General features: G+C 35.3%; 2 protein-coding genes and 1 long non-coding RNA gene across 3 annotated transcripts; all 3 read left to right on the top strand.

Annotated features, from left to right (window-relative positions):
- Positions 1–352: 352 nt before the first annotated feature.
- LOC113053586 (uncharacterized) lies at positions 353–1,472 on the top strand. The gene is made up of 2 exons (XR_003277249.1): positions 353–1,040; positions 1,232–1,472. It is a non-coding gene; the product is annotated as an uncharacterized LOC113053586 (long non-coding RNA).
- A 2,391-nt stretch (positions 1,473–3,863) lies between these two features.
- On the top strand, positions 3,864–6,857 carry LOC113053585 (beta-crystallin A2-like). Its single transcript, XM_026218719.1, has 5 exons — positions 3,864–4,055; positions 4,299–4,483; positions 5,413–5,554; positions 5,740–5,882; positions 6,279–6,857. The coding sequence occupies exons 2-5, from the start codon at positions 4,323–4,325 to the stop codon at positions 6,424–6,426; spliced, it is 594 nt and encodes a 197-aa protein (XP_026074504.1). The 5' UTR covers positions 3,864–4,055; positions 4,299–4,322; the 3' UTR covers positions 6,427–6,857.
- A 3,924-nt stretch (positions 6,858–10,781) lies between these two features.
- On the top strand, positions 10,782–13,229 carry LOC113053784 (protein FEV-like). Its single transcript, XM_026219047.1, has 3 exons — positions 10,782–11,359; positions 11,816–11,887; positions 12,390–13,229. Exons 1-3 carry the CDS (start codon positions 11,278–11,280, stop codon positions 12,941–12,943), a joined length of 708 nt encoding a protein of 235 aa, XP_026074832.1. The 5' UTR covers positions 10,782–11,277; the 3' UTR covers positions 12,944–13,229.
- The last annotated feature ends 916 nt before the right edge of the window (positions 13,230–14,145 follow it).

The raw sequence follows: 14,145 nt of genomic DNA, 5'->3' as shown, positions 1-14,145 counted from the left end.
CCACTTTAAGAAAACTAGTCTAATAAAAGGCGAATAATGCGCTGAACTAGCGAATGCATATATGAAATATTCGTCTCATATGTCTTATTTTCATGTTATTTATTTATTTATTTGGGAAGGGTAATTTTTTGTTTGTTTTTTTATTACCGGGACCACCTGTAATACTATAAGATCAACAGTATTAAGAATTAAACCGTCATGTGTGTAAATAGATAGATGTGTGTGTGTGTGTGTGTGTGTGTGTGTGTATATATATATATATATATATATCTATCTATATATATATATCTATCTATATATATATATATATATATATATATATATATATATATATATATATATATATATTCTAGTCAGATAATTGAGGAATGCCTCATATTGTGTACATATCCTTACTATATGTTTCTATCCATGTCAGAATGTTTCTTTTCATAACTGAGTCAGCGTGTAATGGCATATTTAATCTCTATAATAAAACAGAAAAACAAACTTTACCAACTGGCCAGTTTGCTTTTAAGTGTAAACAAATACTTTATAATTTGACGTTGTTTTTGTTTATTTAACATTTGATGCATTTACAGTTCTGCTTATGTTGTGACAGTTATATTGTGTCTATAATACAATGTATTTGTCTCTGTATGAAGCATAGCTATTGTTCCATAAAGTGCTAAGCAAACAGCTATACCTGTTAAACAGACATTGCCTGTTGTCTATGTGGCAGTTAAAAGAGTTACTGTTGAAAATGCAAATTATCTTTTTTCTTGCCTTTGGCAGTAGACTGGGTAGAAATGTCTTTGTCTGTCATGGCCATGTTCTGCAGAAGCACTAGGCCTGTGCTCAGACATATAAAGGACATTATCTGAGCAGATGTCACCTGCACTAGCTGTCTGGAGCTGTTCACATTTGCCCTTCGAAGGATTAGTTTCCATGGCACCCTAAAGAAAACGTCACCCAGCACTAGAGAGTAGCGGCCAGTTTCACCTCACCATCACCTCTGCAAAATAAATGAATGACATCAGGAACGACAATATTCACACAAGGTTTGATGATAACTGACAACACACAACAATAATAAACTAAAACAAATATAATAATATTACATAAAAAAAATACTAAATATGTTTATCTTCACATCTGAAATATGCATGGATATTTTTCATTTCAAATAGTATTTAAAATTTGATTCACTTTTTAGATGTTGATGAACTTTAACTTTATATTTTGTTAACAGATATCCAAATCCTGCCAGTATGAGGAAACAATAACACCGTTTCCTTTTGGAGTGAGGCGGAAGAAAACTTTCTGATTTGCAAAGGACTGATTTGCAAGTCAAATCACTCTGACAGTTACACCTTGTTTTTGCATTTGGAACTGTATATTGAAACACCCTTACAGACCATCTTCTGATGTAGCCTCTTATTTTTTTCATGTTTTGAATGAAATCTCAATTGCTAATAAAGGCTGCATTTATTTGACAGAATCAAAACAGTAATATTGTAAAATAGTACAACTTAAAATACTGTACATACTCATTACTCCAGTCTTCAGTGTTACATGATCCTTCAGAAATCATTCCAATATGCTGATTTCTTATTGTTATCAATTTATTATTGTTATCTATGAAAATAGTTGTTTTTATATTATATTTTATATTATATCACTTTTGGATTTAATGCATCTTTGCTGAATTTTTTAGATTTTTGATTTTTGAGAAGAGCTAGTATGTTGCGATTACTCTGTGCTCTTATAAAATTACATTATGGATGCAACTTAATTATAAATATATTGCTTCTCTCAGATCAGTAACATCAGTATAACAGGACACCAGCTGTGCGCCCTGCATCTCTACAGCGCCTGTTCTTAAGCAAACAACACCTAACAAGTGAGAATAATCACACTGGATGCACACACACATATGTATGCCTTGGCTTATTAGAATATTTCATAGGGTTTTGTTTCCAGCATCATTGCAATAAATGTGGTTGTTTGAATAATACAAATGAATGCTGTGGTGATAAAGGTCATAAAGATGTTAAAATGTAGCTTACTAAATTCCAGTTGCTGTCATGCAGTAAAGTTATCACACCACCAGATGTCCTCAACACAGCTGACAACTGGACTGATTGTAATGTTTAAAATGTATTTAACATGGTCATGCTCTAAAAGTTGTTTTTTTACTCATTTTACATGTTCATTATGAAGTATTCTAAATCATTACATTTAAAATATGAACCAAAGACTTAAACTACTCCAGTCTGTGTGCATTGAATTTGTTTAATACGCAAGTTTCACAATTTGAGTTGAATTACTGAAATAAATGAACTTTCCCACAACATTCTAATTTCCTGAGATTCACCTGTACATGCATCATGGAAAATGTATCGTTAAAGCTGCTGTAGGGAACTTTTTAAACTTTTTTTTACATATTTATTAAACCTGTCATTATGTCCTGACAGTAGAATATGAGACAGATAATCTGTGAAAAAATCAAGCTCCTCTGGCTCCTCCCAGTGGTCCTATTGCCATTTGCAGAAACTCCATCGCTCCCGGTAAAAAATAACAAATCAGAGCTGCGGTCCGTAACTTTGTAGAAAAATTTATATAATAAGCAAGTACACCATGAATCCATTTTTCCAAACCGTGTTTTTGGCTTGTCCTGAATCACTAGGGTGCACCTACAATAAGTGTTTATATTCGGACTATTTTAGATTGCTTCGGGGATACCGCGGCGGAGTAACCCAGTACCTTTGTGATTCTTCATAGACATAAACAGAGAGAAGTAGTTCCGGCTACGATGTTCTTCCGCAAGACGCAAGCAGTTCTGTTTATTAACCGCTAGAGCGTCAAAAGTTCCCTACCGCAGCTTTAAATGAATGAAATGGACTTAAAAGCCTTAATTGGTGTTGTCATGTGCATTCCTGTCGTCAAAAAAGCAGCTGCGACCGAGCAAGTGTGTGTTTCGTTCGCCCTCGCTGATGAAATGCTTGGGTTGTGTGACGTTTCCTTCAGAGAGGCGTGTTAAGGGCGGGTTTTAGAGCAGACCTGGTCCTGGTCCGACAGCAAGTGGAAATGCGATTTGACTTGAGGTGTGGCTCGCTTGCACTGGCACCCGTGTGTCACTACACAGTCTACTCAAGACAATTTGTAACATTAACATATAATTAATTGATCTTTTAGGTGTTGTTTGTAAAGAGAGAGAGAGAGAGAGAGAGAGAGAGAGAGAGAGAAAGAAAAGAAAAACCGTCTGTGCTTTTCCTCAGATGAAATCCTTCACGCGCCCCTGGGCAATTTAGTCATGTGAATAGGATGCCTATTCCACATTATTTTTAATGTAGGCTAAGTGCGAGCGTAGCTATTTTGTAGCTTGAATGTGCGAGGCCTCCGGCATCATTTGCTTCCAGACGAATAAAACAGCTCATTATGTTGCTTGATATTGCAAACTAATGTTATCATTCTCATATTATATCGTTTTAATTCACCATCGTAAATATAAACACACTGCTTTGTAATGCAATACGTTTTATCCTTTACTGCACTTATTCTACAGCGGCAATAAAAAAAAGTAAAACGTATTTCACATACAAATAAATTTGTTTCTTCCACGTTGTCTAAATAAGGTGGAAACTGTGATCAAATTCTTTGTGAAATGTATTCTAATATCATTATTTTTCAGAAAAATTCGAGGGCGAGAGAAGTCCTCCCTTAGGCCAACAGCAGCCAGTTCGGCCCAGAGAGAGCATTCACAAGCAGGCACCGGAGACTGACCAGGGCTCAGTCTATTATCTGCTCTGTCTGTTCAAAGTCTCACCATTGTAAATAGCCAAGGGTCTGGCGTGGGGGCAGATAGTGGAGTTTTGATGAGTCAGTTGGTCTAAGATCTCCACAATAGGTCGCGCAGGGCTCCACAATAGCGATGCATTTTATTCTGCTGGCTGCTGCTGAGTGTGCAGGCCTGATGCACATTCTGCACTGAATGAGGGGCCCTGTCCTATAAAAACACTGGACAAGGGCTTGGCCACCAGATTGACTATACTGGATCTGTCCCACCTCAGCATGTGAGTATGCCACTGTCTTAGCTCTCAAAGAGTAAAATCAGATTCCTGTGCAATGATAAAGAGCACAGACAGAGCGAATGTGATCATATTGACCAAAAAAGATAATGTCAGCAGGAAACACATACTATCAACACTTGACCCAGGAATCGATTTTCACTTGATCTACCGAGGAATTTATCACATGGGTGCATGAATTCACGCTGTGGTCTTGGTTATGCCCCTCTTCCTTCATTTTCCTGATAGAGAGTGCGGTCATCGACAGCAGCCATGAATCCACAGGAGCAGTTGGAGCAGAGGGGGAAGTTTAGGATGACCGTGTTCGAGGAGGAATACTTCCAGGGCAAGAGCTGTGAATTCACATTTGAGTGCCAGAACATTCTGGACAGAGACTTCAGAAAGATTCGCTCCATTAAGGTGGAGAACTGCCCGTAAGTGTAACCTCTGGATGTTTTAATGTGCAAAATATGAAGCAGAGAAGGATATATGACCATATATAATATTAGAGATACATTTTGATTGATTGATTCAGTGAGTTATTTATAAAAAGTAATATGTGCACAAATATAAAATAAATATACACTAAAGATAAAAATATACATATATTTAAATAATATAGAATGTAGCAGTAAAGGCATTACGTTAAAAAAGATTTCTATGTCAAAGTGCTGTTCTTTTGAAAAAAGAAAAAGAAAAAATCATTAAAAAAATCCTGAAACAATGTAAACATTGCAGAAAAAAACCCAAATTTAACATTGATAGTAATACGAAATGTTTAATTAGCACCAAATCAGAATATTAGAATTATATCTGATGAATCATGTGACACTAAAGACTCCAATGCTGAAAATTCAGCTTTGACATCAGAGGAATAAATTATATTTGAAAATATATTAAAATAGAAAACTTTTTTTAATTATAAAAATATATTATTAAAGTTTTTACTATATTATTGTTCAAAAGATGACACATTGAACCTAAGAGACATATATATATATATATATATATATATATATATATATATATATATATATATATATATATATATACCACAAAACCACTTATTTCATATTTCATAGTCATAAACAGTATTTCCAACTGTAACGATAAACTAAATTCTGTTATATTTATACAAACTGGAACAATGACAGAGAGATAGCAGTGATAGTTCATGTGGCCGGCAGCTGCCAGCTGTGTTGTGTTTGTCTGTGATGACAGATGAGCTGATAAAGGAACACAGAGCCGCTCCATTCAGTCCACACTATTATGTTTGCTTTTGTGTCCTGATCAGAGATCACTGCCATGTAAAACGTTTGTTGTTTCCTGGTTTGCATTAGCTATGACATTCTGACTCTTTCAGCTGGGTGGGGTATGAGTATCCTGAGTTCCAGGGCCAGCAATTCATCCTGGAGAAAGGAGACTATCCCTGTTACCAGGCCTGGAGTGGCAACAGCAGTTACAGAACAGAGCACATGCTCTCTTTCAGGCCTATTAAATGTGCTGTAAGTTTATCCCGGAGGGCACACGCAACATTATTGTCAAATCTGTGAAGCCTTACTCCAGCACCTCTTTCATAATTTCTGCAATTTCTTTGTTGAAACAGCACATTAGGTTCACTTCATAACAGATATCCTCAAACTCATCACCTCTATGATTTAATTTCTCACACTCATGCTCTCCCCGACAGAACCACAGTGACAGTAAGATTACCCTCTATGAATGTGAAGACTTCATGGGACGTAAATTTGAGATGTGTGAGGATTATCCTTCCCTTCAAGCCATGGGTTGGTGTAGCAAGGACGTTCCCTCAATCAAAGTCAACTCTGGAGCGTAAGTCACCTCATTCACCTTTTTAACACTGGTCATCTGTCCTTTATTAATAAACTAGGATCAATAACTAAATATTGAATAACTGTAATTAATTATTCAGTTTCCTTGAATGTCTATTACAAAATTCAGACAAAATATTTTGATTTCATATATATATATGATTTTCAGTAAATGCCTTTAAAACACATATCTACAATACATGCAATCAAAACATTTTGTGTAACAAACATTACATCAATTGTCTTTATTACTATATAACTATATTATACAGAGTGTTGTCCTTTGTGGATATCCATTTCTTTGTGACTAATAATGTATCACTGATGTAGCAGCTCCCTGCACACAGTCTTATTGGTGTGCAGTGCAATAAAGGAGATTTGTCTTTTTCTCTGGCAGCTGGGTAGGCTATCAGTTTCCCGGTTACCGTGGATATCAGTACATCTTTGAGAGGGACAGACACCAAGGAGAGTACAGATGCTACAAAGAGTACGGCACCCAGGCACACACCAATCAGATCCAGTCTATGCGCAGAATTCAGCAATAAGACCCAACACCATTTTGTACCCACCTTGTCAGGCTATGTTAATACTATATGCAATAAAGACATTATTTAAATTGTAGTAAAAGAGTGTTTGTGGCAATTCCTTACTTCTCTGCTCAGTTCATGGATCTGCTAAGAGGTAATTATTAATGTAAAACAAGCAGATCCGAGTGTTTTTTTTTAAAGCTAGGCCCATATGTAATTAGAACAGGCCTACCAGATTTCCTGGTAAATGTAATCATGCTCTTATTTTAGAAAGTTTTTTTCTAGAATAGTCAGACTAGACAGAAGGAGGAACAAGCCACTTTATTATATTTAACTATTAGGATGTTTTATGCTAGCTGATCAAAGTGAAGTCTTGCTTAATGATGTCCTAAACCACCTATTTGATGGATATGAGACTGTAATATTTCTAATAAACATGAATAACTTTATGTTAATGCCTCATTATTTGTTCTTTGTGGACCTGCTTTCGAGGATTTCAGATACATTCACATATACATTCATATAAAATTAATAAGGGCTATTTGACCAAGAAGCAGAGTTATGGGGTGCTGCGCCAGATGACCTGGCCTCCACAGTCACCGGACCTGAACCCAATCGAGATGGTTTAGGGGTGAGCTGGACCGCAGACAGAAGGCAAAAGGGCCAACAAGTGCTAAGCATCTCTCGGGGAACTCCTTCAAGACTGTTGGAAGACCATTTCAGGTGACTAGCTCTTGAAGCTCATCAAGAGAATGCCAAGAGTGTGCAAAGCAGTAATCAAAGCAAAAGGTGGCTACTTTGAAGAACCTAGAATATGACATATTTCAGTTGTTTCACACTTTTTTGTTATGTATATAATTTCATATATAATTCCACATGTGTTAATTCATAGTTTTGATGCCTTCAGCGTGAATCTACAATTTTCATAGTCATGAAAATAAAGAAAACTCTTTGAATGAGAAGGTGTGTCCAAACTTTTGGTCTGTACTATATAAAGAAAGTTAATAACAAATCTAAATACGTATAAAATGAAATAAAATATTTTAACAATTATTTTACTTTACATATTTATGTAAATTATTTGTATATGTGTACTCTAAATTTGTTGCCGTTTGTTGGGGCAGTGTGAACAGGACAGTTATTTTTCATAAAATTCTAAATCCAACACCCAACTTGTTAATGTTTGTTGGCATTTGTATGTGCGGTGTGAATATATACACACACACACACAGCTGACCACTGTATTTTATACTACTACCACTGTAAACAACATGTACAGTAATGTTATCACAAAAGACAACTTCCCGCTGTAGTATCATGTATTTTTACTGTTTTGTCAATTCATTGTATTTACAGAGGCGGAATACTCTATTACGGTATTGTAGGCCTACTTACAGTAGATTGACTTTGTCACTAAATACTTCAAAATGAAATTATTCTACATAGCAGTCATGGAAAAGGAAATTGAAAATAATTAAAGTAACATTTGTTTTGAAACATTTATTTAATTTTAATTATTTGCATTATTTTAATAAAAACATTCAAATGCGGTTAACAATTACCAATGCAGTAATAATATTTTACGTTCTTACAAATGTGGACTGAAAACAGTTTACAGCAATATATCGGTACTGCCAGTCTTTCCCATTCTTGGTTCTTGAGCCATGTACAGGGTTTATGAGGATAAAGAAAGAAAAGTAAAGAAAATTTTGAATATATATCTCTTCAACATATGTTATAGCCCATAAGTATGGAAAATGCAGGGGGGGGGGGGGGGGTTAATGTACAACAAATGAATGATGTGGGAGAGGGAGTCTCACTCATTTGGGTTTGTTTGGAGCTGTCCGAGGTCCTGACCTTTGCTGATTAAATACAGGTGCATCTCCATAAATTAGAATGTCATGGAAAAGTTAATTTCAGTAATTTAACTCAAATTGTGAAACTTGTGTAGGCTATTAAATGAATTCAGTGCACACAGACTGAAGTAGTTTAAGTCTTTGGTTCTTTTAACTGTGAGTATTTTGGCTCACATTTAACAAAAACCCACCAATGCACTTAAACTACTTCAGTCTGTGTGCATTGAATTTATTTATACATGAGTTTCACAATTTGAGTTGAATTACTGAAATTAACAAACTTTTCCACGACTTTCTAATTTATTGAGATGCACCTCTAATTTATTGAGATGCACCTGTATATTTTTTTTTCATTGTTAAAAACAGCCTAGAGCAATGGACGAATCTTTTTAACTATATGCTAGAAAGTGCGGGTTCTTCGTCCCATCAAATTGTCCGTAAACCTGGGATCCGGGTGAGATTCCGCCTCTTGTTTGTGTTGTAACCGTTCAGGACGCTGTATTTGGCTGCACACACCCCCTCACAGGATCAGACGTGGACCGAGCAGTTGCTGTTTGAAAACCCGCTCCCACACCCAGTCCAGGATCTCCTAAAAGTTCAACCGTACACACCTTTATCAAATACACATTTCACTACGAGCTGATTAAAAGTGTAGCACTCGTTCTAAGGTCAATGATTTTAAGACAGACAAGAGTGCTGAAAGCAGCTGGATCTGAGACAGGCTGCAGTCTGACATAACAGGACGGGGTAAGTCAACTTATTAAGGGAGCAAATCAGGAAATAGACCGGCGCTGTGCTCAGTGTTTAGCAGGAAATGGCAGACAGGTTATAAAGCTATGAATCACAGATCAAACCTTTTAAACTGCACACAGTAAAACTTTTAAATAAATGACCTAAATACGCTAGGGTACTTTTAAACGTATAACATAAATTGATTAGTTATATTCTAGTAAAATATTTAAATAAAAATCGTATTCATTAGAGTTAAATCAACCTGACAAGGTTTGGTTACATCAACAATAGAAGGGGAGACAGGGGAGTACTGTAACACAATTTGTTAAATATCTATATTACAATGTTGTTTGTGCTATGTATACTTTGATAGGCTATGACTAGCTAATTTTCCAGTGTTTTTCCTGCTTCACATTAACGGTGTTTAGAAAATTTTTTTACCTATCCCTGAACTGAAATAAATAACAAATAGCCTAAAAGGCGCTGAAGTTACAATTTACCCACTACTGAACAAATTTGTACGGTTATTAAAACATGGACATTTTACATATTGGTAATTTATCAATTGGTTATCAACAAATTATTAATTTGTAGTTTAATTGACTATTATATTAGCCTATTTATCAATCCCCAGCAAGGCCTCATCTTAAAATTTAATTTGATCATTTTAGCACAAACATTTGAATTCAAAACAAATAAAAATCTAAAAAAAAACAAAAAACAAAAAAACAAAATCAGTTTATTGAAAAAAATAAAAATAAACAGAGCAAATAAACTGTGGATTCAGGTAAAATCTACTTAAATTAACCGTTCTGTTTTTACAGTGTGTAATCTTTAATAGCTATCCCTTGATATTAAAAACATAATGAAATTATCTTCTATAGCAGATTTCTCAACTATTCTCTACATTTTTATTGTCTAGTTTCTTTTCCCGTGATTTCCTAATTACTGTATTTAGGAGTATTCATCGTGCACCAGGATGAAGGAGCTGTCTACAGTATGTCGCGTGGACAAACTGAATCCTTGACTTGCATCCGGGGCTTGTTTTAAGTTGCCTGCGATCTATTTAATGACTCAGGCAGCTAAAGCAAGTCTGGGACGCCAGAGACAACACGACAGAGCGCGTCAGAACGATGCAAGAACTTCAAGAAGAGTAAAATGATTAGGCTACATGTGATATTAATGTTTGTTCATGTTGGTAATTATGCTGTTCTGACAGTTAAAGCTGATGCAGTCAAATATTGTACAATGTATACAGGTTATACACACAATAAACAAAATGCAATCACAGGACCTGACATGAGAATTATTTAGCCCTTATTACAAGGTATTTAACCACCCTTATTGTCAGTTTTAAACAATAAATACACACCCCTGTAAATATAATAAAAAAAATGATCTTCCTTCTCGTTTTTATTTCTTTTCTTTTTCTGTTACTCAATTAATTCAGGAGTGCATGGTTATGTGGGATTATTATCATGAACCCAATCAATTTTTTGGTGTTGTTATTTTAAATAAATAAACACTCACAATCTCTACATCAGAACCTAAATCTATATCTGTTATGCTACTATTTGTTAAGATTTGGTTTTGTAAAAAACGCACATGAAAAATACATGAAATTCATAATAAACTTTCGTAATAAAAATGTGTCACATGATAAAAAATCATCAATTTAGAAAGGCAGAATATTACACTAGTTTAGAAAAGCCATATTAAAATGAAAAAAATAAAAATAAATAAATAACCAGTATACGAATATGCCTGCATTATGTAACAGTCCAAAAGAAGTGATAAACAGGGCAGGGGGTTTACAATACCATCTATAGCGTATTAAAGCAGCATAAATTTGGGATAAAATGTTCTTGTTTACCATTACGCACTTAGGCATAGTTAAAAGGTAAATATTCTCAACCAACATAGAACAGGCCTTTCTGTTTACAAAGAGGCAAAAAGGCGGAAATAAAAAGCATCTGAACCGGTTTCCATGTCAAACACTTCAATTCTCCATAGAAACTCTGATCTTAACGCAGAAACTTTATTAAACCTTGATGGTGGATTGATAAGGCCGAATTTCTATCGCTTCCTTTTTATTGTGGAGACGGGGAGGGATGACAGAGGTAAATTGCTCTTTTAATTAAACCATTGCACCGAAGGAAATTGCTGTCTGAATATTGTCTCAGAGATGGGGCTTGTGACAGTTGCCTGGAAACTTCAATCTGTCTCACATTTATTCCAGATCACAGTTTTGAGATAAAGTTTAATAAAAATCTTTGCGCCAATGAAAGCCTACCCTTTCACGTCCACCACCACAATGCGACAGAACAGTGGAGGAAGCCTTGTGTTTAACATGTATCTCTCAGGTACACAGTCTTTTTGTGCGTAAAATGAGAAATATTGATGAAATGACTAAAAAGAAATGGGCGATGTTAGGGGTATGCGGGTGCAATGCTGCGCGCCATCGCCAGTGTCTCTGACTTCTCCATCTGGAACGCGTGTCCTCTTTTGTCGGAAATCGGATATCCTTTTTCCTGGACGCGTTTCCTGACCTCAGCGCTGAAGTCTGGGCAAATACATCGAGCAGCAACACGACCATACTCATAATATTTAACCTCTTTTGCCGCGATTTGTTATTTATAGAAGGGTGACATTGCGTGTTTTCTCTAAAAGTACAAATTATAAAAATACAGACGGGGGAAATATGTTTAATGCATCTGTTGCGTTTTAGTAATGTTACCCCAATATCTTCAGATGGCATTTAGAATGTGAATCAAAGCTATATGCAAAATGTCAGACGTATTTTAAACGCTTTCTTTCAGACCCCACAGAAAATCTTCTGAAGGAAAACAAAAGCCCTTCTTGGACTCCCATCAACACAGGCGTGCAAAAAGGTGAGTGTTGCGATGGATTCTTGCTTTTTTAAAACAGGCCGATGCTATTGTGTGCATGGTTAGACTTTTGATATATTTATATATTTATAGTGCTTTAGAAAACCATCTCTTAAACGTTCCAAAAGAGGGGTTTCGCCTGTGATGACATTGAGCATTTTTTGTTCCCAGAATAATCTTACAGTGTAAAAATCTTACTATTCTGTGTGTGTAAAAAGCATTTTAAGAACATTTTTAACGCTATAAAAATAATAATAATAATAATAATAATAATAATAATAATAATAATAATAATATATATGATAAAATAATAGTAATAATAATAATGGATCCATAAAGAACCCTTAGATTTTAAGATTGGTGCAGAACCAAGAAGCCATTATAAAGAACCATATAAACCATTCCAAGAACTCAGTAAAACTGTTTTTGTAGTTTAATAACATAAAAGAGTGTCCGTTATTTACTTTCACTCTTCAATACTGATTCTGTTTGCTTTGCGTTTTAGGAAGTGGACAAATCCAGCTTTGGCAATTTCTTCTGGAGCTGCTGTCTGACAGCGCCAATATGACCTGCATCAGCTGGGAGGGCACCAATGGAGAGTTTAAACTGATAGACCCGGACGAGGTGGCCAGACGGTGGGGGGAGCGCAAGAGTAAACCGAACATGAACTATGACAAACTGAGCCGAGCTCTGCGCTATTACTACGACAAAAACATCATGACCAAGGTGCACGGAAAGCGTTACGCGTACAAATTTGACTTTAACGGCTTGGCGCAAGTGTGCCAGCCCTCCTCAACCGAACAAGCTATTTACAAATTCCAGAGTAACTTCGCTCCTATCCAGTTTTCAGGCATTTCCAAGCTCAGTCTGGTTGCCCCAGGTGCTGGTCCGTCGGGGTTCTCATACTGGCCCGGATCTCCTCCAACCCTCTATCACAGCCACAACCTGCAACCGCCAGGACCCTTCGGTGCCGTGTCTGCGTCGCATTTAAGTTGCGTTAACAACATCAACAGTTTAAATAACCTAAATAGGCCTAATATCAATAATCACTATAACTGATTTTTTTTTTCTTTTTTTTTTTTTCTTTTTTTTGCTGGATAATTTCTTTTTTTTCTTTTTTTTTTGCTGGATAATTTCTTTTTCTTTTTTTTTTTTTGCTGGATAATTTGGGAATGACATTTGGTGGATTGGTAATGTTCATCACTTTAAGAAAGCAGTTTAGCACTATGGAAAACAAATATCACTTTGTCACTGATTGATTCATCATTAAATGGCATGAACTGCATTTTTTTTATTTTATTATGTTCTCTGAGGTTCACGTATAAGTGTGATTTAATATTTTTTTTTTAAACATAATTTAGAAGTAATACTATTTTCTATCCTGTTTTTTAGTCTCTCTCTGCAGAAAAGTCTGGAGCAGACAATGCATTAGTGGTAAAACAAGTTTACTCGCATTATGTATTAGACAAGCGCTGCATCAATGGTTCACTTGTCTCTCTGAAAAGCCTGCATCCTAGACTACTGTGTCTTGTTTAAAAATGAATCCGTAGCAAGTAGAGCAAACAAACACTGTTTCACTGGAGCGCTTCGCTAATTTTTATCATTATACACAGATTGACCACACCCCCGTTGATGTCCCGTTTTCTGACAGGCTAAGCATTTGCGCCGCTTCTAACCTGAAAGAGAAGAGAAGAGATCACGGCATGACGCAACTGCACTCGCGATCGATGGTTCACAGGAATTAAAAGATTATTATTGTTTTGTCTTGTAATCTTGTAATGTCATCTGTATGGTTCTGTTATAAAGTGCCACATTCCAAAACGAGTCATTTTATGAGCTTATGGTTTTAATAAAAGCTCTTTTTTAACTAACAATAATATTTTGAGTTTTTAAACTTACAGGGCTTCGTTTCCCAAAAGCTTCGTACTGTAAGTCTAAGAAGTTTGTAAAAACGATCTTACGACTGATCTTTATCACTGATCTGCTCTGAAGTAATCGTGAAACCCTAAGTGCATAGACAAAGAAAACAGTTTTATGTAAATATAATATAATATAATATAATATAATATAATATAATATAATATAATATAATATAATATAATATAATATAATATAATATAATACTTATAAATGAATATTATAGCCTACTATATAGGCCTAATATCTGTTATTTCCGGGTCCAATACATGACTGGTTTAAGTAAATTTCCTACATTTCTTCTTTTTTTTTTTTTCAGTCATTAAATTTAGATGCCCTTTTTA

Source organism: Carassius auratus, chromosome 34 (assembly GCF_003368295.1).
Source record: "Carassius auratus strain Wakin chromosome 34, ASM336829v1, whole genome shotgun sequence".
Lineage (NCBI taxonomy): Eukaryota > Metazoa > Chordata > Actinopteri > Cypriniformes > Cyprinidae > Carassius > Carassius auratus.
Note: the sequence above shows the minus strand (reverse complement) of the source record. Positions and strands in the feature narration are given on the sequence as shown.

Coding starts and splice junctions, on each gene's coding strand:
- LOC113053585 (XM_026218719.1), top strand. CDS start 4,323: ATGAATCCACAGGAGCAGTTGGAGCAGAGGGGGAAGTTTAGGATGACC. Junction 4,484..5,412: donor ATTAAGGTGGAGAACTGCCC/GTAAGTGTAACC, acceptor TGACTCTTTCAG/CTGGGTGGGGTATGAGTATC. Junction 5,883..6,278: donor ATCAAAGTCAACTCTGGAGC/GTAAGTCACCTC, acceptor TTTCTCTGGCAG/CTGGGTAGGCTATCAGTTTC.
- LOC113053784 (XM_026219047.1), top strand. CDS start 11,278: ATGAAAGCCTACCCTTTCACGTCCACCACCACAATGCGACAGAACAGT. Junction 11,360..11,815: donor GTTTAACATGTATCTCTCAG/GTACACAGTCTT, acceptor GCTTTCTTTCAG/ACCCCACAGAAAATCTTCTG. Junction 11,888..12,389: donor CAACACAGGCGTGCAAAAAG/GTGAGTGTTGCG, acceptor TTTGCGTTTTAG/GAAGTGGACAAATCCAGCTT.